The following is a 16233-nucleotide window of genomic DNA, read 5'->3' on the forward strand; positions in this document are numbered from 1 at the left end:
CCCTTTTCCTTGAGGTTTTTCTTAGTTATGTACTCTATTCATCCTGTCTAGTGAGGATTCTTCCCTATTGGTACGAAACCTTGTGACCTGGAATTTTCCCTGATTGTCTGACAATTTGTTATTTTCAACCCATCTTTGAAGTTTACATAGCTGTTATTCCATTGCTTAATCCTACTCAGTAATTTCCCATTACATTTAGAAGAAAGAAAGGAAAGAAAGAGAGCTGGAGAGAGAGGGAAGGAAGGAAGGAAGGAAGGAAGGAAGGAAGGAAGGAAGGAAGGAAGGAAGGAAGGAAGGAAGGAAGGAAGGGAGGAAGGAAGGAAGGAAGGAGGGAAGGAGGGAGGGAGGGAGGGAGAGTAAAGGGGGAAAGAAAAGAAAAAAGCAAGTATCCTTTCTGTACCTACGAGGACCTATGTGACCCTGACTCCTCGCTGCCTCCTCTCCGCCATCCGTGTCGTTCTTCCCTCCTTCACATCCTGAGTAACAACAGTCATCTCTCCAGTTCTTGAAGCCTCACACGGTCACATGTCTTAGAGTTTTTGCACATTCTGTCTAGGGCTCTTCCCTTGAGTTCTGGCTGGCCCCTGGCCTTCGCTGTCTCCTCAGAGTTTATTCCCATAACTGGAAGGATTCATCACTTGTGGCCAGTTGCCTACATGAGAGCTATGATATTTTTTTCCTTACCCTTTATTTGCCTATTTGTTTGTAATTTTCCTTCCCTACTTAGCTTTAAGCTCCATGAAGAAGTGATCCAGGCTACTTTATTCATCACCCTGTAATCCAGCTCTGAAATACTGCTGGGTTTATTGACCCTCACTATGTATTTGCTGACCTAATAATGAACTGGCTGCCTGGAAGCCTTCCTCAAGCTCAGCTATACTTAATCCTCAGCCATGCTTGGTCTCACCTGCCCTCATCCTAGGGGTTCATTTATAATGGAATAATCCACTCTTTCCCACACATTTCCAAAAGCGATTTTGCATTATTTTTACGGAGTCAGATTTTAAATTGCCATTGGAACTTACCACACCACTAGCCCTCACAATGGGAGCCTTCAAGTCGGGGAAAACATTCTCCAAGTACCACTTGAAACTTTTGCATTTTAGTTTCTTTCGGAGTTCCCGTTGTTGGGTGAGGTTTCCGACATCTAACCCTTGGTCTATGAGGTGGTCCCCGTGGCCGTAGAAGAGCTCCTTGTATTCATCAAGCCAGACCTCGGCAACCCGCACCAGGTTCCGCTCCACTGTCTTCATCCGGTCTTTGGGGAAGGAGTACGGATTGTCGCTTCTGAATATGTGGCCCACTCGGGAACAGGGAATGATCTCAATTTCACCGCCACACATCCATACCTGGAACAGTTTGATGATCAGCATCAATTATCAAGTGATTGCTCACAAACCGTGGGCAGCGAACAACAAGAAACCACCTGGTGACTGACTCTCTCCCTCTTGGAGGAAGCAGTAGGCGCAACCTACAAAATGCTTTTCCATAGCAAATGAAACTCAACAGGTTTATCTAGTTTTGTGTATTGCTGTGGACCATTTTAGGATTAGTAAAATGTATATTTTTTCTTCCCCAACCCTGCACTGTAAATAATTTTTTTTCTAAAAATATCCTTATAGAATCTCAGTGTATAAAACATGAGTTCCTGCTTCCATTGAATCAAGGAAAGAAGTATATGTTTCCATGTTTTTGACTTTCCCTTCTCACATCTTGGGACGATCCATATGACTTGTGGGATACAACGTGAAAGCTGTTCTTCTTGATAGCAGCTTCCTTAGATGTTAATCACGATTGTATGATCACGATTATCTGAGATGTCCAAAGTCGCGGCACTGCAGCCTCTTGGTGACCTGCTCTAGAGGCACTTTTTGTGTTTCTGTCACTAGTGCCGTCCCAGAGGACCCATTACTGAATGATGTCATTACTTTAATATGTTAGAAAAATGTTCCAGGAAAGTTACTGTGTATTAGCATTTACCGTAAATGGCAGACAATTATCCCCCCGACCCCCCATTCAGATGCAGAAACAGTGTTGTGAAATATAAGGGACAGCTAATAAATTACAAGGGAGCTATCACTTCTTCCAAAGTCAATCTGGGATATAAAAACATTTATCCAGAGGCCCTAACATTTCTACGAAAAGTCCTCCCAGAGGCAGTCACATATCTGATTATATTAGTAAAATGAAACCACTTAAAAATTGTAAACTCTTAATTGCAAAAAGAATTTGAGAAACACTTGGTAATACCTTGAATGAGAGTTCCATATTTTCTCCTCCCCAAACGTCAAGCCCAGGGTCATATGTTCCAAGTTCGAAAAAGTAATTTTTGTCAATAGAAAATAATCCCCCTGCCATGACAGGGCACCTACAGAAAGAAAATTGTTTGTTTGTTAAGTTTGCATGTCTTGGGAGTTCAGCTTTGAGAACGCACCCCCATACGGCTGTGGTGGAGTTAGGAGGTATTCCAGAATTGCTACCAAATGTGGAGAGGTCTTGGGATGGAGTCACAAATAGCATTTAAGTGATGAGTTCCATGGTTTACAGAGGCAGAGATTGATTAGGGTCAGCTAAGATGGGGCCTGGGATTCTTACCTGACCTTTAGTCTCTGACATGAACTCTCCAGAGATGTTATTTTTAACAACTCTTACTTAGTGCTAAGGAAGGACCAGACACAGTTGTTGGTACTATATACATATTAATTCAGACTTTACAAAAAGCCTGTGACCATGGACCATTAAGAAACGACAACACCAAAATAAAAGAAACTTTCCCAAGGTTGCAGACAAGTGTGATGTACGTGTGGGGTTCAGTTTAGGTGGTCTGGCTTGCCTCAGCGATCTCTCAGTCCACTATACTGCCTTAACTGTAGACAAACTACTGAGAGCTTGTTATGTGGCAACTGCATTTTAAAGCACCTCACTATGTTTGATTTAATTCTTACATAATAGAAGTAGCTACTTCTATTTGTCCTAATGGAAAAATGAGGAAACAGAGACTCAAAGAGGTTAAGTAACTCCTTAAAGCTTACACCACTAGTAAGTGGCAGAGTCGAGATTTAAATCCAAAGCGTTTTACTCCAGAGCCTTCACTACTGTTATTGATAGAGACTACATTTGAGTCAGCATTCAGTCAAAGCAGTAATCACTTTTCATGGTGGTTACCATTGGGCCAGCTGAAAGCATTTGTGTGGAGAGCCTGCCTTTTGTTTGTGGTACACAGCGATCTCCAGGGTAAAGTAATTCCTTTCTCTGCTCCCCAACCCTTTATGTACCTATTCTATCTGCATCCCAGGTATCCTTTCCAGACTATGCTGAATGCATTCTCCTCCAAACATTATGTTGAATATAATCTGCACTGAGTCACAACATTGACCCTCAAACTGGGAGTCTAACAAATGCAAAGAGGTTCTTGAGATGTGGGATAAGAGCAAGAGTGTTAAGTTTAGGCAGATCTGGGTTTGAATCCCAATTTATTCTTTTACTTAGCTGTATACCCCTGGAAAATTACTTAAATCTTTTTAAGTTTCCATTTCCTCATCCCTCTAATGGGAGTCTACCATTTCCTGCCTAGCGTTACAGAGAAGGCTAACTGCATAGTGTTGAATGAGTAATGGTGCTTCTACTTAACCCGGTAGGGGTAGCGATTGTGAAAGTACCACACCGGGCAAGGGATGAACGGCGCTTTATTGAGGGGTAGGTTCAGGGAAAGATGTTGCAAAGCCCAGTTTGGACTTGGGCTTTCTCTTGGGACTTGCTGGCTTGTGTTTTCTCATTTTCTCTCTCCAGCTAGGAAAGAGACTCCCTCAGCTTAAGACTGAGGTCAGCTGTGTGCTTGTCCTGCAGGTCTAGACCCTGGAGGAAGCCTTAGGAAGTGCCCGCTTTGGCACCAGGTCTAAGCTCTGTTTTCAGTCCAGCTTGTCTGGCAATAAAACCCCAGTTTAAATTCCTATCCAGCTTCTGTGTCTTTATCTTAATTCATGCACAGAATTTGGCACCCCTCCCATGGAAGGGGTAGGATTACACTCTAAATAGAAAATCCTAACAGTAGCTATTATTATAATGGTAGTTTTATTACCATTACTCTCTTAATTTTTACTCATGTGGACTTTAATATTATGTATGTTTATTTGGCATTCATGCAGCACATCAAACTAGCTTATGTTTCTTGGGTTGTAAGTCCCAGAAAGAAGAAGTAATGTTAATGAATTTCTCTGGGTTCAGGCTGAATAGGGTGCAACTGACCATTTAAAGGTGAGTTTCTATAAAGGGAAGCTAGATTTTTCAGGAAAACTCTGCTTTGGCCATCTATTGGCCAGAACTGTAATTCTTGATGTTCTGTACAATGACAGGATACAGTCGTTTTGTGGAATTGCTTCCTATGCCTCAATGAAAAGATGGCTTCCTAATCTTAAATTTCACACCCTTACCTTATTATATCAGTTTCTTTAATTCTGTTTTTTGCAACAACATCTGGAGGGATTGTTCGCCAACCGAAGTTCATGGGCCACACAAAGATGCCTCTTTGAAAGTTGTCCACTGTCATGTAACTAATCCAGAAAAAAAGACAAAGAGCTACCTGAGATTACACATATATACCTAATCAACCTGACACCATGTCTTGATGAAATGAATGAAAAAGTGTCTCTGCAAATGATTTTAGATCATCTCACAGTTTTTAACATTTCAAGAAAATTTATGAGTATAATTTGCACTAGTGAATAATTAGCTGGATTGCTTGCTTTTCATTTATATTTTTCTTTTAACAACATTCTGGCCCTTTTTGTAGGGAAAAAATCACCTTAGGAGCATATATGTGTTTTCCACAGAAAGAACCAATCCTAGTTCTTAAGAAAATAAATAGTTTTGAGTTCAACTGAATAGAAAGGGAAAAGAACTGCTCAATGAATATTAGGATTTATTGGAATTAAGGGTGGAATTAAGGGTGAAGAACTTGTGAGGATCAAAAACACTCTTGGATTGACCTGCTCTGATCCCAAGAGATCTATCATGTATTGCCACTTATTTAAGTGGATACACTGTATTTCTTTGACTTGTAAAAGTGTACCTATTAGGAGTATGACCAGCACTCTCTGCTACTGCTGGGTGAAGTCCTACTTAGAAGTATGTTGAGGAATATGACAGCATTACCTCATATCCTTATCATTGATGACTTCAATTACCGGACAGGCTACTTTCTTTCTACTTAAATAAACTCTTTCCAGAAGAGGTTCCAACCAACCAACATTACATTCCACGTGGGAATCTAAGAATGTCAACACATCACCTGGAGAGCCAGAAAAAAAAAAATTGAAAATGTGATATTACTAAGTGTATGTACTTCCTGTTCAAAGGTCTTGGTGATTGCTCCAGAAATGTGGTCCTGAAGGCAGTAATCTTTTCTTCTCACTCAATTCCTGGTCCCTATAATTTCATTCTATAATGAAATGAAAGAAATTTTGTTTCTAGCAGTCCTGTGGGGCAAGCATCACTTATACATGGGAAAAAATGAGGAGCCTCCTAGAATGGGTAGTCAAGACTCGGAAGGGAATCCGTGATATTAAAAGCAGTTGCTTATGTCTTTTTTAAGGAGGGTGGGTCCCATCAACTTGGGGGTGGAGGACTGGGACTTTGTTTTGCAGACCAGGACGAGTTTGGCATTCAAAGTGTGGACTTAGGAATGGTCAAGAGGAAGACTTGCTCCATGAAGTAGGGATGAAAAGAAATTAAAGAAAAGAAGAAACTATGTGGTTGTCATATTTAATCCTTATAACAAACCTGAACTAGCAGTCTAATTTTTATTCCCATTAAAAAGAGAGAGATATAGATCTAAGTTTTATTCCCGTGTAAGAGGACCAAAGAACTCACCTACAGCTAGACTAGGAGGTAGTGTTAAAAGGGTTGCGGTCGAGGGGAGAGGAGCTGTTTAATGGGTACAGAGTTTTAGTTTTACAAGATGAAAGAGTTCTGGAGATTGGTTGCACAACAATGTGAACATAATTCACCAGACTGAACTGTATACTTAAAAAATGGTCAAGATGGTAAATTTTGTGCTATGTCTCTTTTATCACAATTAAATAAGTTACAGGAGAAAAAAAGAAAAACTTGGGAGCTAGAAATATTAAAAATTCTTTTTTTTTTCTTTTTAGTTGTGTGAAGTAATTCTCCCTAATGAAAATCTCAGCAGTATCTACATTGTTCCAAGTAATTTTATACAAATGGAGTGTGAGTGTGTGTGTATGATTAACAATAATAGGCTGCGGAATCTGGGCCAAAATCCTACGTGTGATCTTTCAGGCCTGGCTCTAAGCCATAAAAAGGTTTGCATGGCCAGCCTCCTGGGGGAAGGCTGTCCTCCACCGGACTAGCTGGCAGCCACAGTCCCTGCAGGGAGTTACAGTCAGGGACTCAGGTCCCCCCGGCCCTGTCTTGGCTGGACCTGCTTGCAGCACAGCTGCGTTCCTCTCCCAGGTTCCTCCATTTGGAGGCCTCTCTCAGGCCAAGACCTCTGCCTCACCTGACAGGGGGTGGATAGATCTTCAGGACATTTTTCTTCACTCCTGATCACTATTCAGTACTTTTCCACTCCTAGTCCTTCCCCTTTACTCTCACCCTGGTCCCCAGGCCATAAAATAGGAGGAAGCAACAGCCGTGTTGTTCAGGGCTCCTGAGAAAGTGAGAAGGATGATCCTCACATCTATTCTGATATACTTACTGTTTGTCCCCGGGAAAGTGGACCATTGCGGGGGGCAGGGCTTTCTTCCCTTGCACTTGTACTTGGACTATTGCAGGAAGTGAGTAAGATCTGATTCTTGCTTTCATTTTGGTTTATGGTTTTAACTGACCACTCTGACACCTGCCTGCTCCCCTCAGCTCCTGACAAGCCTATGATAACATCAGTTGTCTTCTATTAAGTGCTTAATCTATGCCAGACACTGTTCTAAGCATTTTACATGGTCGTTTTATTTAATGCTTACAGCAAACCTGAAGTACAGGTATAATTTTTATTCCCATTTAAGAGATAAAGAAATAATAGGTCTAAGTTTTATTCCCATGTAAGAACAAAGACCTTGGGCAACTTTTCCAAGTTTGCACAGCTAAGTGGAGGCTGATATTAGGATACAGGTAGTTCATTCCATTGCCTGTGTTCAAAAAAAAAAAACATAAAGAGGCAGAGCTATGAGTATGGGAAGGCTTAAAGTAAAAGCAGAAGATAGCAGTAGGCAAGGAGCAACGTGAAAAAAATATCTGGATGATACGTCATTACCTACTGACATCTGTAAACTATGGATTCAATATCTTATTACCTGACCAACAATGGAATTTTTGCATGAAGGTAAACGGATTGACCTTAGCAAAGGTCTTGGTGGGGGAGGGTTCTTGAAAAATTTATTTAGGCAGAACCGAGTTGTGCTAAGCAGAAATCCCCTGCCCCATCATGCCCTACTCTTGGAGACAGCAGTTACATCTCCTGATCTTGCTGTGAGAGTCCTATTGTCAGGGAATTGTGGCTTGTTTAATCATGAAAGATCATTATCACCTAAGTGTGCCATCTTGCACAGCCCTTACCCTGTTGTGGGGGTTCACAGGGGTCATGTAAATGTGTAGGGTATGTAAGAATGGCTTGTTAAGGTCCTACCTGGCTAGTGGTAGAGAATGTGCAAAACACGGTCTCCCTTCTCTCAGCGCTCCCACTACGGGCCCATGCAAACCAAAGAGCTGTCTTCACTAGGCTGCTGGTCCCCATTCCCATAGCAGGTTTTAGGGCACAGGGGCCTGGAATGACTTCCTCCATTCCCAGGGGCAGAAAGATGAGTCCTCAAACCTGCATTCACTTTCCACCTAGCCTAGATCCCCACAAAGGTTTTCATTCACTTGTTGCCAGGACCCGAGGGAAGCAGCATCTGCCCAAAGCACAGGATGGTACTTTATGCTATTTTATTTTGGGAGAGAGAATCTTCCATGCATGAATGTCATTGCTTCACTTTCAGATGTTTTCATGCAAAATAAGATCTCAGGAATTAGAACAGGGAGCTGACTGGGTGGGATATCTAATTGTGGTGGCTGTTGTCTGTGGATCTTTCACTGTTCCTGACCTTGAGAGGCTGAGGCAATATTAAATGAATGTAGGGTTGAAGTCATATAACTCTGCTTTTCTTAGCCACATTAGGTAAGTTATTTAACCCCTTTGAACTTTACCTGAGATGTACCTAATACCTAAATTCCTAATAAATGGTTAGTATTATTACTGTTTTTCAGTAAGTGTCTAACTTACAGCACTAAATAATTAACCTAATTTTTATGACCACGTGGCAGATTTCTTTTTTCTTTTCCAAAAGCAGGTCCCAGCAATGCTGGATTTTTGCAGATGGATTTGATTGTCACTTATTTATGTATTTATATTTTGGCCAACCCAGAGTTGCTCAATATGTCAGACACCTTCGGCTTCTTGCTGAGTATTGACCCCTACTTTTATTTAGCTGACCAGCATGGGTACTTGTTGCCAGCACCAACTAGTGCCGAAGTGTTATATTAGGGTTCCTTGAGGGATGTGGGCATGACTGGCCATTTAATTTTACATCATGATTTATGAATGATGCAGAGGAAACCACCTGTTTTAGAAACAAGTTGCAGATATTTGGAGAAGGACTGTGGCTCTTCAGCAGACCTCAGAGTTGACTAGGAGTTAAATATCATGTGTCCATGTACTTCAAGTTAAGCAAAGGATTGTTTGGAATTCTCACAGCAACATCAAGCGTTTCACTAAATGACATGTTTGGAAGAAAAGGAGAATCTGATCTCTTCTCTGACTCTCCAGAATGTACCACTGACTGAACCGTGGGCAACTTGTGGCAGGGCAATAACTGGCTTGTCAATACACATTGATCTGCGTGGTCAGCTTGTTCAGTTATAATTCAATTACCCCATCTTTTTTACTTCTGTTGCTCTTATAATAAGGGACTTTCGTTAGAGATTCACTGACGGCGGGCTAACCCTTCACATTTTGGGACCCTACTTGCCCTCTCTGACAATTCATCCCCAGTACAGAACTGCTTGGACCTGATCTTTTTGCCTGAATCGGATTCAGATGGACAACCTCCCATGCCTTGGAACCTGAATGCATAGTGAGCATTGCTAGTGGTAAGAGACTTGCTGTTTTGCCCTGGTTGTTTTGGAGAAGACTGCTTCAGAGTTTCAGAGAGCCTGATAATACCCTGGAACCAAAATGGGGCCACTTGACTTCTTTTTCTGCATGTCCTTGGATCTCTGATTTCGTCCTTGCCTGTGACTTCCCTTTACTTATTTCTGAATCCTAAAGGGGAGATCTTTAGGGAGCAAAAGCTGTTAAGGCCTGTCAGGTTCTATATTCAGATTCTCATCTTTGATCTCTTTGTTTGGCTGAGGCATTCTAGAGAAAATTTCTGAACTGGTAACTGCTGATCTCTGATTACAGAGACTCTTCACATTATACCAAGAATAATGCCTACATTCCTTCAGTGACTTACAAAATTTTACAAAAGACTGCCTTTGCCTTTCACCCTAAATGAATCACCTACCACTGTCTCCATGGTCAGCACCCATCAGCCACAATAAATTTCTGTCTCCACCTTGAATATACAGAGCTTGTTTCTGTACCAGGACATTTGCACTTCTTGTTCATTGGCCAGGGAATGCTCTTTACCTAGATCTTAGCTCAAAAGTTACCTACTTGGATTATTTCCTCACTGTCCTATTTTTGCCTCACATGTGGATAAATGCTCTCCTAAGGAAATCAGACATGGACTATCATTCAATTTTTCCATATGCAGTCTGTCATCAAGCATCTTATTTAGCTGTTTGCTACAATGCCGATTTTGGTGTAATGTGTTTGTTGACAATTTAAAATTTCCATTACAGGGAGAATAAATGTGTTAGCAAATCAGTGGGATAAGAAGAGTTCCAAATTTGGGGTCTAGTTACAAGGAAGTGAAACACAGATGGGAGGGTAATTCACCATCAGAAAATGCTTGAATCCAAGCTGGTAGAGGCCTGCGATGCCGTGGCTACAAGGGCAGAGTGGTGGCTAAGTCTCTAGACACAGCAGAATGTAGTGAAAAGAGTGCAAGCTTTCTGGGTTCTAAACCTGGCTCTACCATTCACTAGCTGGGAGAAATTAGGCAAGTCATGACCTCACCATGCCTGCATATTCTCATGTGTAAAATGAAAAAATGGTTGTACTTACTAGGAGAGTTCTGTGAAGACTAAATCAATTAGCATAGAAAGTGTCTGGAATGGTATAGGTCCTTTCATAGAAGGAAGGAAAAATGAAAGGCAATGTTTGACGTTATTTTTAGAATACTTAGGGACTGAAAAATTTACTTCCTCTGTCACCCACCACGTCTCACACTAAAAAGAGGAGAGGAAAAGAAGTCATATTGCTCTTTGGGAAGACAGAATGGACTACCGGAAATGAAGACAAAGGTCAGGGAAGAGAAAATTCATTCTAAAGTCCTCAAATACTGATGGGGTCAGGTCAAAAAGGCACAGGTTTGAAGAAGCTCCTAGAGGCCAAAAATGTGACAATTTGAGCACCAAAAGAAAAATAATGCTAATAATATACACATTGAATTGTTAAGGCTTAAATCCATAGTGATGGGGGCATGAGAGACGAGGAGGAAAGAGGGAGACAGGCAGGGAGGAAGGGAGAGAGAAAGAGACAAAGAGAGATTTCTTCTCTACAAGTGAATGCCAGCTCATAAAAGAAGGAAGGAAAGAATTAGGAAAACAATTTTGCAGCCCTCACTGTAATACCTGATCTAAAGAATGGTCATCAATGATTGCTAAACTTTTGGATAAAATGTTGTGAGGAAACAGATTATTCACATGGATCAAAGTATCACCCACATATTACTTCCTACTTCCAAAGGAAAGCTCTAGCTGTCAACACCTTAACCAAGTGCTCAAAATCAGTATTGCTAAGGGTGGGATGACTTGACATCATGTGCCTCTTGATTTGAAGCAATAAGTCCACAGTTCCCATCCCCTATGTAGTAGAATTCTACATACACTCATGCCAAAAACATTCATCCTGTAGGTAACATGAGGAAAATTGAGAACATTTCAGAATGTGCTTAATTATACAAAACAACTTATCTGTTCTCTTCAAAAAAAAAAAAGTCAGTGGACAGTAAGCAATGTGTGTGGTTGCCCACTCTAGACTGAAAACTAAGGAGGCCCCAACAACCAAACGCCCTGGATGGAACTGAATTAGATCTTGAATTTCAAAAGAAACAGCTATGAAATTTTGGGGTGCAATGAGGAAATTTGAAAGGAGCATATATTAGATAATATTTAGATATGAAGTTTGTGCTTATGTGTGAGAATGTCTGCTCTCCGAGATGCTGACTGAGGGACTCAGAAGTATAGTGTTATGATATATGATATCTGTAAGTCCTTTTTCAAAAGCTCAGAGAAAAAGTGTATCTATACAAATGTGCGTGCGAGTGTGTGTTTGTGTGTGTGAGAGGTGCACATATTGCAGAGCTAAAAACTGGTAAGAGGACTTGATGGATATGAGTGTTCATGGTAGTATTATTTCAAATTTGCTATATATTTGAAGAAAAAAAACTAAAATAAAAATGTAACCAGAACAGAAAAATGCACAGCTTCTTACCTGTTGCGATCTGTGCCCCTGCCAGCCTGGCCCTTATTAAGCCATGTCTCTCTTTGAGGTGAAGAATCCGAACTTTTGGAAACTGAGACATGTATTTATCCAAATTATCTTTTAAGTAATCTATATCAGAGTAAGAATAGACAAAGAAACACTTTAATTGACTAGATCTGGATGATACCAGAAATGCCTTCTCAAATTCCAAACACTATGACATTTAGTATAGTCACTAAAGTTTACTCTTTTTGGGCCGTGATTTTATTTTTGGATGTCATTTTCTTGGATGGGTTTTAATCTGTGTTCAATACTCTAAACTGTCCATTTTCCCAAATCCCAAATGCTTCTTTTCAGTGTTGCCAAGTTACACAGAGAAAGGTGCACTTTTTCTGAGTATTTGTCAGGGCAGGGGCAAATTTACCCAAAAAAATGAGGCTCACTTTTCTGTCCAACCTTCTTCCCTTGCAAAGGACCTTCCAAGACTGGGGAGGAGGCTAAGAACTGCATGCAAATAGAAACATTTACAAAAGAAAGATATTGCAACTGCAATCAGTTAAGACCACTGTCACTTCCTGCTATGACGTCCCCTCCATCATACCTCCGCTCTCTTGCTATAGGGCTGTAGAGGGATTCAGCTAAGGAAACATTTTTTTTTTTTGGTGGGGGGTAGGTTATGGGGTATATTTATGTGGTTTGAAGTCACTTCTCTGTGTTAAGTAAGCTTTGACAGATATCCCAGGTAGGAATGGCTTCCAGGAATACTTCTCCTGCTCAATTTCCTACTAATTTTGTGTTATTTTTCTTAAAAAAAAAACAACTATAAAAGCTTCAAGTCCCACAAAATCTGGATATGCCATTCCCAAAGGGACTATTATCTGCTTGGTAACTAGATACGGTTTTCTGTTTATGCTTTCAAGGCTACCTCTTATAATTTTCAAGAAGCTTTCCTTCAGTGCTCACTGCTCCAAGGGCTCAGTATGATCCTGGAAGGCACCCTGAGGCTAAGGAAACTGGCTCATGTCACTGTGGGCATGGTCAAGTCCAAGCTGCTCAAATAAGATCACCAACTCTTTGCTATTTTTTAAAATTTTCTGAAGTGCGTTGCATGTAAGGAATTCCTAATGTGGCAGTAATGGACCTCTGGCAGTTGTGGGATCATGTCCATGCACAAATTACTTTACAACCCAGAGAAGATTCTTCTTCACCATAATAAAAACAAAAAGAAAGAGCTTGGTGGATTCTGCTTTTGAACTCTGTTAGAACCTCACTTCTCTGGTCCTACTGTCAATTTGTCTTTTCAGCTCTTAACTGAACACATACTAGGTTTTGTTATTGGGGGAGAAGCTGTAGGCCTTCCATTTCTTTGTTTTCCATACAGTCTAACTCCAACTCTACTTATTACTACTAGGAAAGGCATTGCATTAATTGTGGGGTCTTTGCTTATTAAATCCATAAAAACGTATTTGTGCAATTGTAGAGAACATCTTCTAGTCTCTGGAACTTCAAAGCACCCATCTCCAGGGAGCTGGAGTTAGAAAATTATTCCTACATGGAAGAGAAATCACAGCTGAAGGGAAGTCTGAGGTGGCTAACTGAAGAGGCCCCAGAGGACAGTTAGAGGGGCCTTTGTGTATCCCAGAAATGCTTGGACTTAGGCCTCGAAAGCACATGCAACAATGATTTGGCATTTTGTAAATGTTTATATTTCATCAAGTGCGGCTACAATTTTTTCCCATCCATCCAAACTGCTACTGCCTCATATGAGACTTTGATTTTCCAAGAGTGTTTTTCTTACCTTTGGTGCTGAAGTCATCCACAAGCAGAATCTCCTTGATGAGATGTGAAGGAGAGCGGTTAAGGACGCTATGGACAGACCGCAGGAGAGTGGACCACACCTCATCCACAAAGCACATGATGACACTGGTGGTTGGCAGGCCGTCGTGAACTAGTTGCTCTGTACACCTGGGTCAGAACACAAGCAGAGCACAAGCAATATGCTAACAAGACCCACAGGGTCATTTTAAAAGTTACAGATGGCAACTGTGCACATACACACGTATACTCTCTCTCTCTCTCCACCTGTCATCTACCTACCTATCAATGCTGATTTTATCATGCATTTTTTCCTGGAGAGGAGTATAAACAAAATAAAAGAGCAGAGGCAGAATAGCCAGTAACAGTCATTGCTATGAAAGGACTAGCCTTGTAAGACATGAGAACTTCCTGTGGAGCCATCACATGAGACATGGGCTTTGCAGATGGTTAGACACTATGTTGAATTCCACCATCAATATTTCTCAGATCTTTACCCACTGAAACCTTACTTAATCTTTCTGTGCCTCAGTTTCCTCAGCTGTAAAATGAGGTCATGATTCCTTAATTAACAGCATTTTACAGCCTAGCGAGATTGTACATAAAACGTCTAGCACAATTCCTAGTTCAAGAATTCACCAAATGGTTGCTATTGCTTTTCTAATTAGATTATATATCACGAGAGAACATTCTGACTTATTTAGTTAACTGCTTAGTTTATGATTACACTTCTTTTTGCCAAGTGCCAAAGGAAATATTCTTTCTCCCACTCTTCCCACTCTGCATGTGAATGTGCTTACATATATATATATATGTGAAATTTAAATCTTCACTTCCTTATCTGTTTAGGGGTTCCTTGCTGAGACTCTTTGTGCTACAGAGGAGCCACAGTTGAATCATTTTTTCAGGCATGGAAATGAGAACAAGGCTACAGTGGGAGCTGGTGTTCTGGTGGGTTGTAATTGGTCTTGGTTCCTTGCCATGCCCTGCAGTGTATGCTGCCTCGTTGCTGGCATTCTTCCATCTTCTGCCTGTGTTAGTCTTCCCAGGATGGTGCCCAGGGAACCTCACAGCATATTTGCCATCCTTCTAACACAGTTACTGTTAGTGACGCAATAATTAATCATAATGATCATAAATAAATATTATAGGCACTCTGTATTATTATTTCAATTTAAACCTCAAACCAAGATCATCTCTTCCTCTTTTTATAGGTGAATAATGAAATCATACAGAGACTAGTCCATAATTATGCTGTCAGTAAATACACTGGCGGAGTTGGGACTCAAATTCTGGTCCAGTCTGGCTCCAGAAATAACTTTTCAGGAAGTCTTTAGTCTTAAGAATGAAAGCAGCCAGCAGCAGATGTGGCATCTTATGAGAGCAAGTGCTTCTGCCATATAACATTATCATATTTTGCTAAGTCTGTAAATAAAAAACAGGTAAAAGTAAAAACTATAGTAAAAATATATTTGCATGGCACTTTACAGTTGGTTAAGTATTACTATTTACATAATTAAATTCAATCTTTATAACAACTACTTGAGATGCATATTATTGTGATTTTGTTCAAATAGGGCGAACTGAAGGTAGTGTCTGAGAAGTTAAATGAACTGTCCAACATCATTGCCGTAGAAAGGCTGTATATGGGAATGGGAATGAACAGTTTCATTCCACTGCACTGTGCTGATTTTTCTGCACTCAGAGCATGGAATTTGGAATAAGATAGATATGTGGTCAAATATGAGTTCCCTTAATTACTAGCCTGGATAAGCTGTGTAATATCTTCAAAACTCAGTTTGCCAACTAAATACTCAAGTTCATTGTAAGTTCTGTTTTCCACATGAATGCAGGGCACAAAGCTGCGATTAAGAATTTTGTTGTCTGATTCAATGCAGATATTACATAAAACTCACCTAGTATATCCCTGACACATACCAGGTACTTAGGAAATGGTAGGCAAATACAGCTACGGTCTGCAATCTCAATGGTTCACTGAAATGGCCTGTTGTCATAATAATGTATAAAATGCTTGAGGCAGCAATTGATCAATTGACAAGTCTTGCCTCCTTGAGTCACATTCGTTTTTTTCTGTCCCATAAAACACCATAGAAAAACATAACATATCCTATTTGCAGTCCCAGAAAATTAGGAAGAAGGCCTGAGAACTTGTGTCTTAAATAACAAACAAAATGAAAAATTAACACACAAACAAAAGAGTGACCCAAAGTTATTGATAGGCCAGGTTGGGAACTTGAGCTCTATGACAAAGTAGACTTATTTTCCCTATCATTTGTAACCAATCTTAAAAGAATAAGTTGAGGGATTATGGGAGCATGTCCTGAATCTTCAAGTGATGTAAAATCAAAATAACAAGTCTTGATCAGATATCTTAATCTAGTGAGCAGGCAGCCTAAATTAATCTGGTTCTACACTAAAGATCCGTCTATTGGCATAGCTGAATAATATGAGATCTCCTGACTTCCCTTCTGGGCTTTATTAGTTTCCTGTGGCTATTATAATAAATTATGAGAAATTTTGCTTAACAGTTCTTTACTCAGTTTCTCTCTTTCCTCTCATATTTCTCTATGAACAGAAAGAAGATATCAGGTCACACCTTCAACACTTTGCTAGTAGTCTGCCTCAACTAAATACTCAAGTTCATTGTAAATTCTGTTTTTCACATGAATGCAGGACTCAATTTAGTTAAGCCACTCTATTACATAGATCACCTTTCTTCCAGCCCTCAATAATGTATTCTGTATTTCTTTTTG

At 40.4% G+C, this 16233-nt stretch overlaps 1 protein-coding gene across 1 annotated transcript in view; it reads right to left on the bottom strand.

Moving 5' to 3' along the window:
* The window catches only part of GALNT5 (polypeptide N-acetylgalactosaminyltransferase 5), a 46690-nt gene that overhangs the window by 16304 nt on the left and 14153 nt on the right, over window positions 1–16233 (bottom strand). Inside the window, exons 2-7 of the mRNA XM_036884241.2 lie at window positions 13443–13609; window positions 11654–11773; window positions 5152–5287; window positions 4431–4550; window positions 2251–2368; window positions 1026–1349 (exon numbers count right to left, since the gene is read on the bottom strand). Coding sequence (XP_036740136.2) covers window positions 1026–1349; window positions 2251–2368; window positions 4431–4550; window positions 5152–5287; window positions 11654–11773; window positions 13443–13609 — 985 coding nt within the window. The remainder of the gene's footprint in view (window positions 1–1025; window positions 1350–2250; window positions 2369–4430; window positions 4551–5151; window positions 5288–11653; window positions 11774–13442; window positions 13610–16233) is intronic.

This window comes from Manis pentadactyla, chromosome 8 (assembly GCF_030020395.1).
Source record: "Manis pentadactyla isolate mManPen7 chromosome 8, mManPen7.hap1, whole genome shotgun sequence".
NCBI lineage: Eukaryota > Metazoa > Chordata > Mammalia > Pholidota > Manidae > Manis > Manis pentadactyla.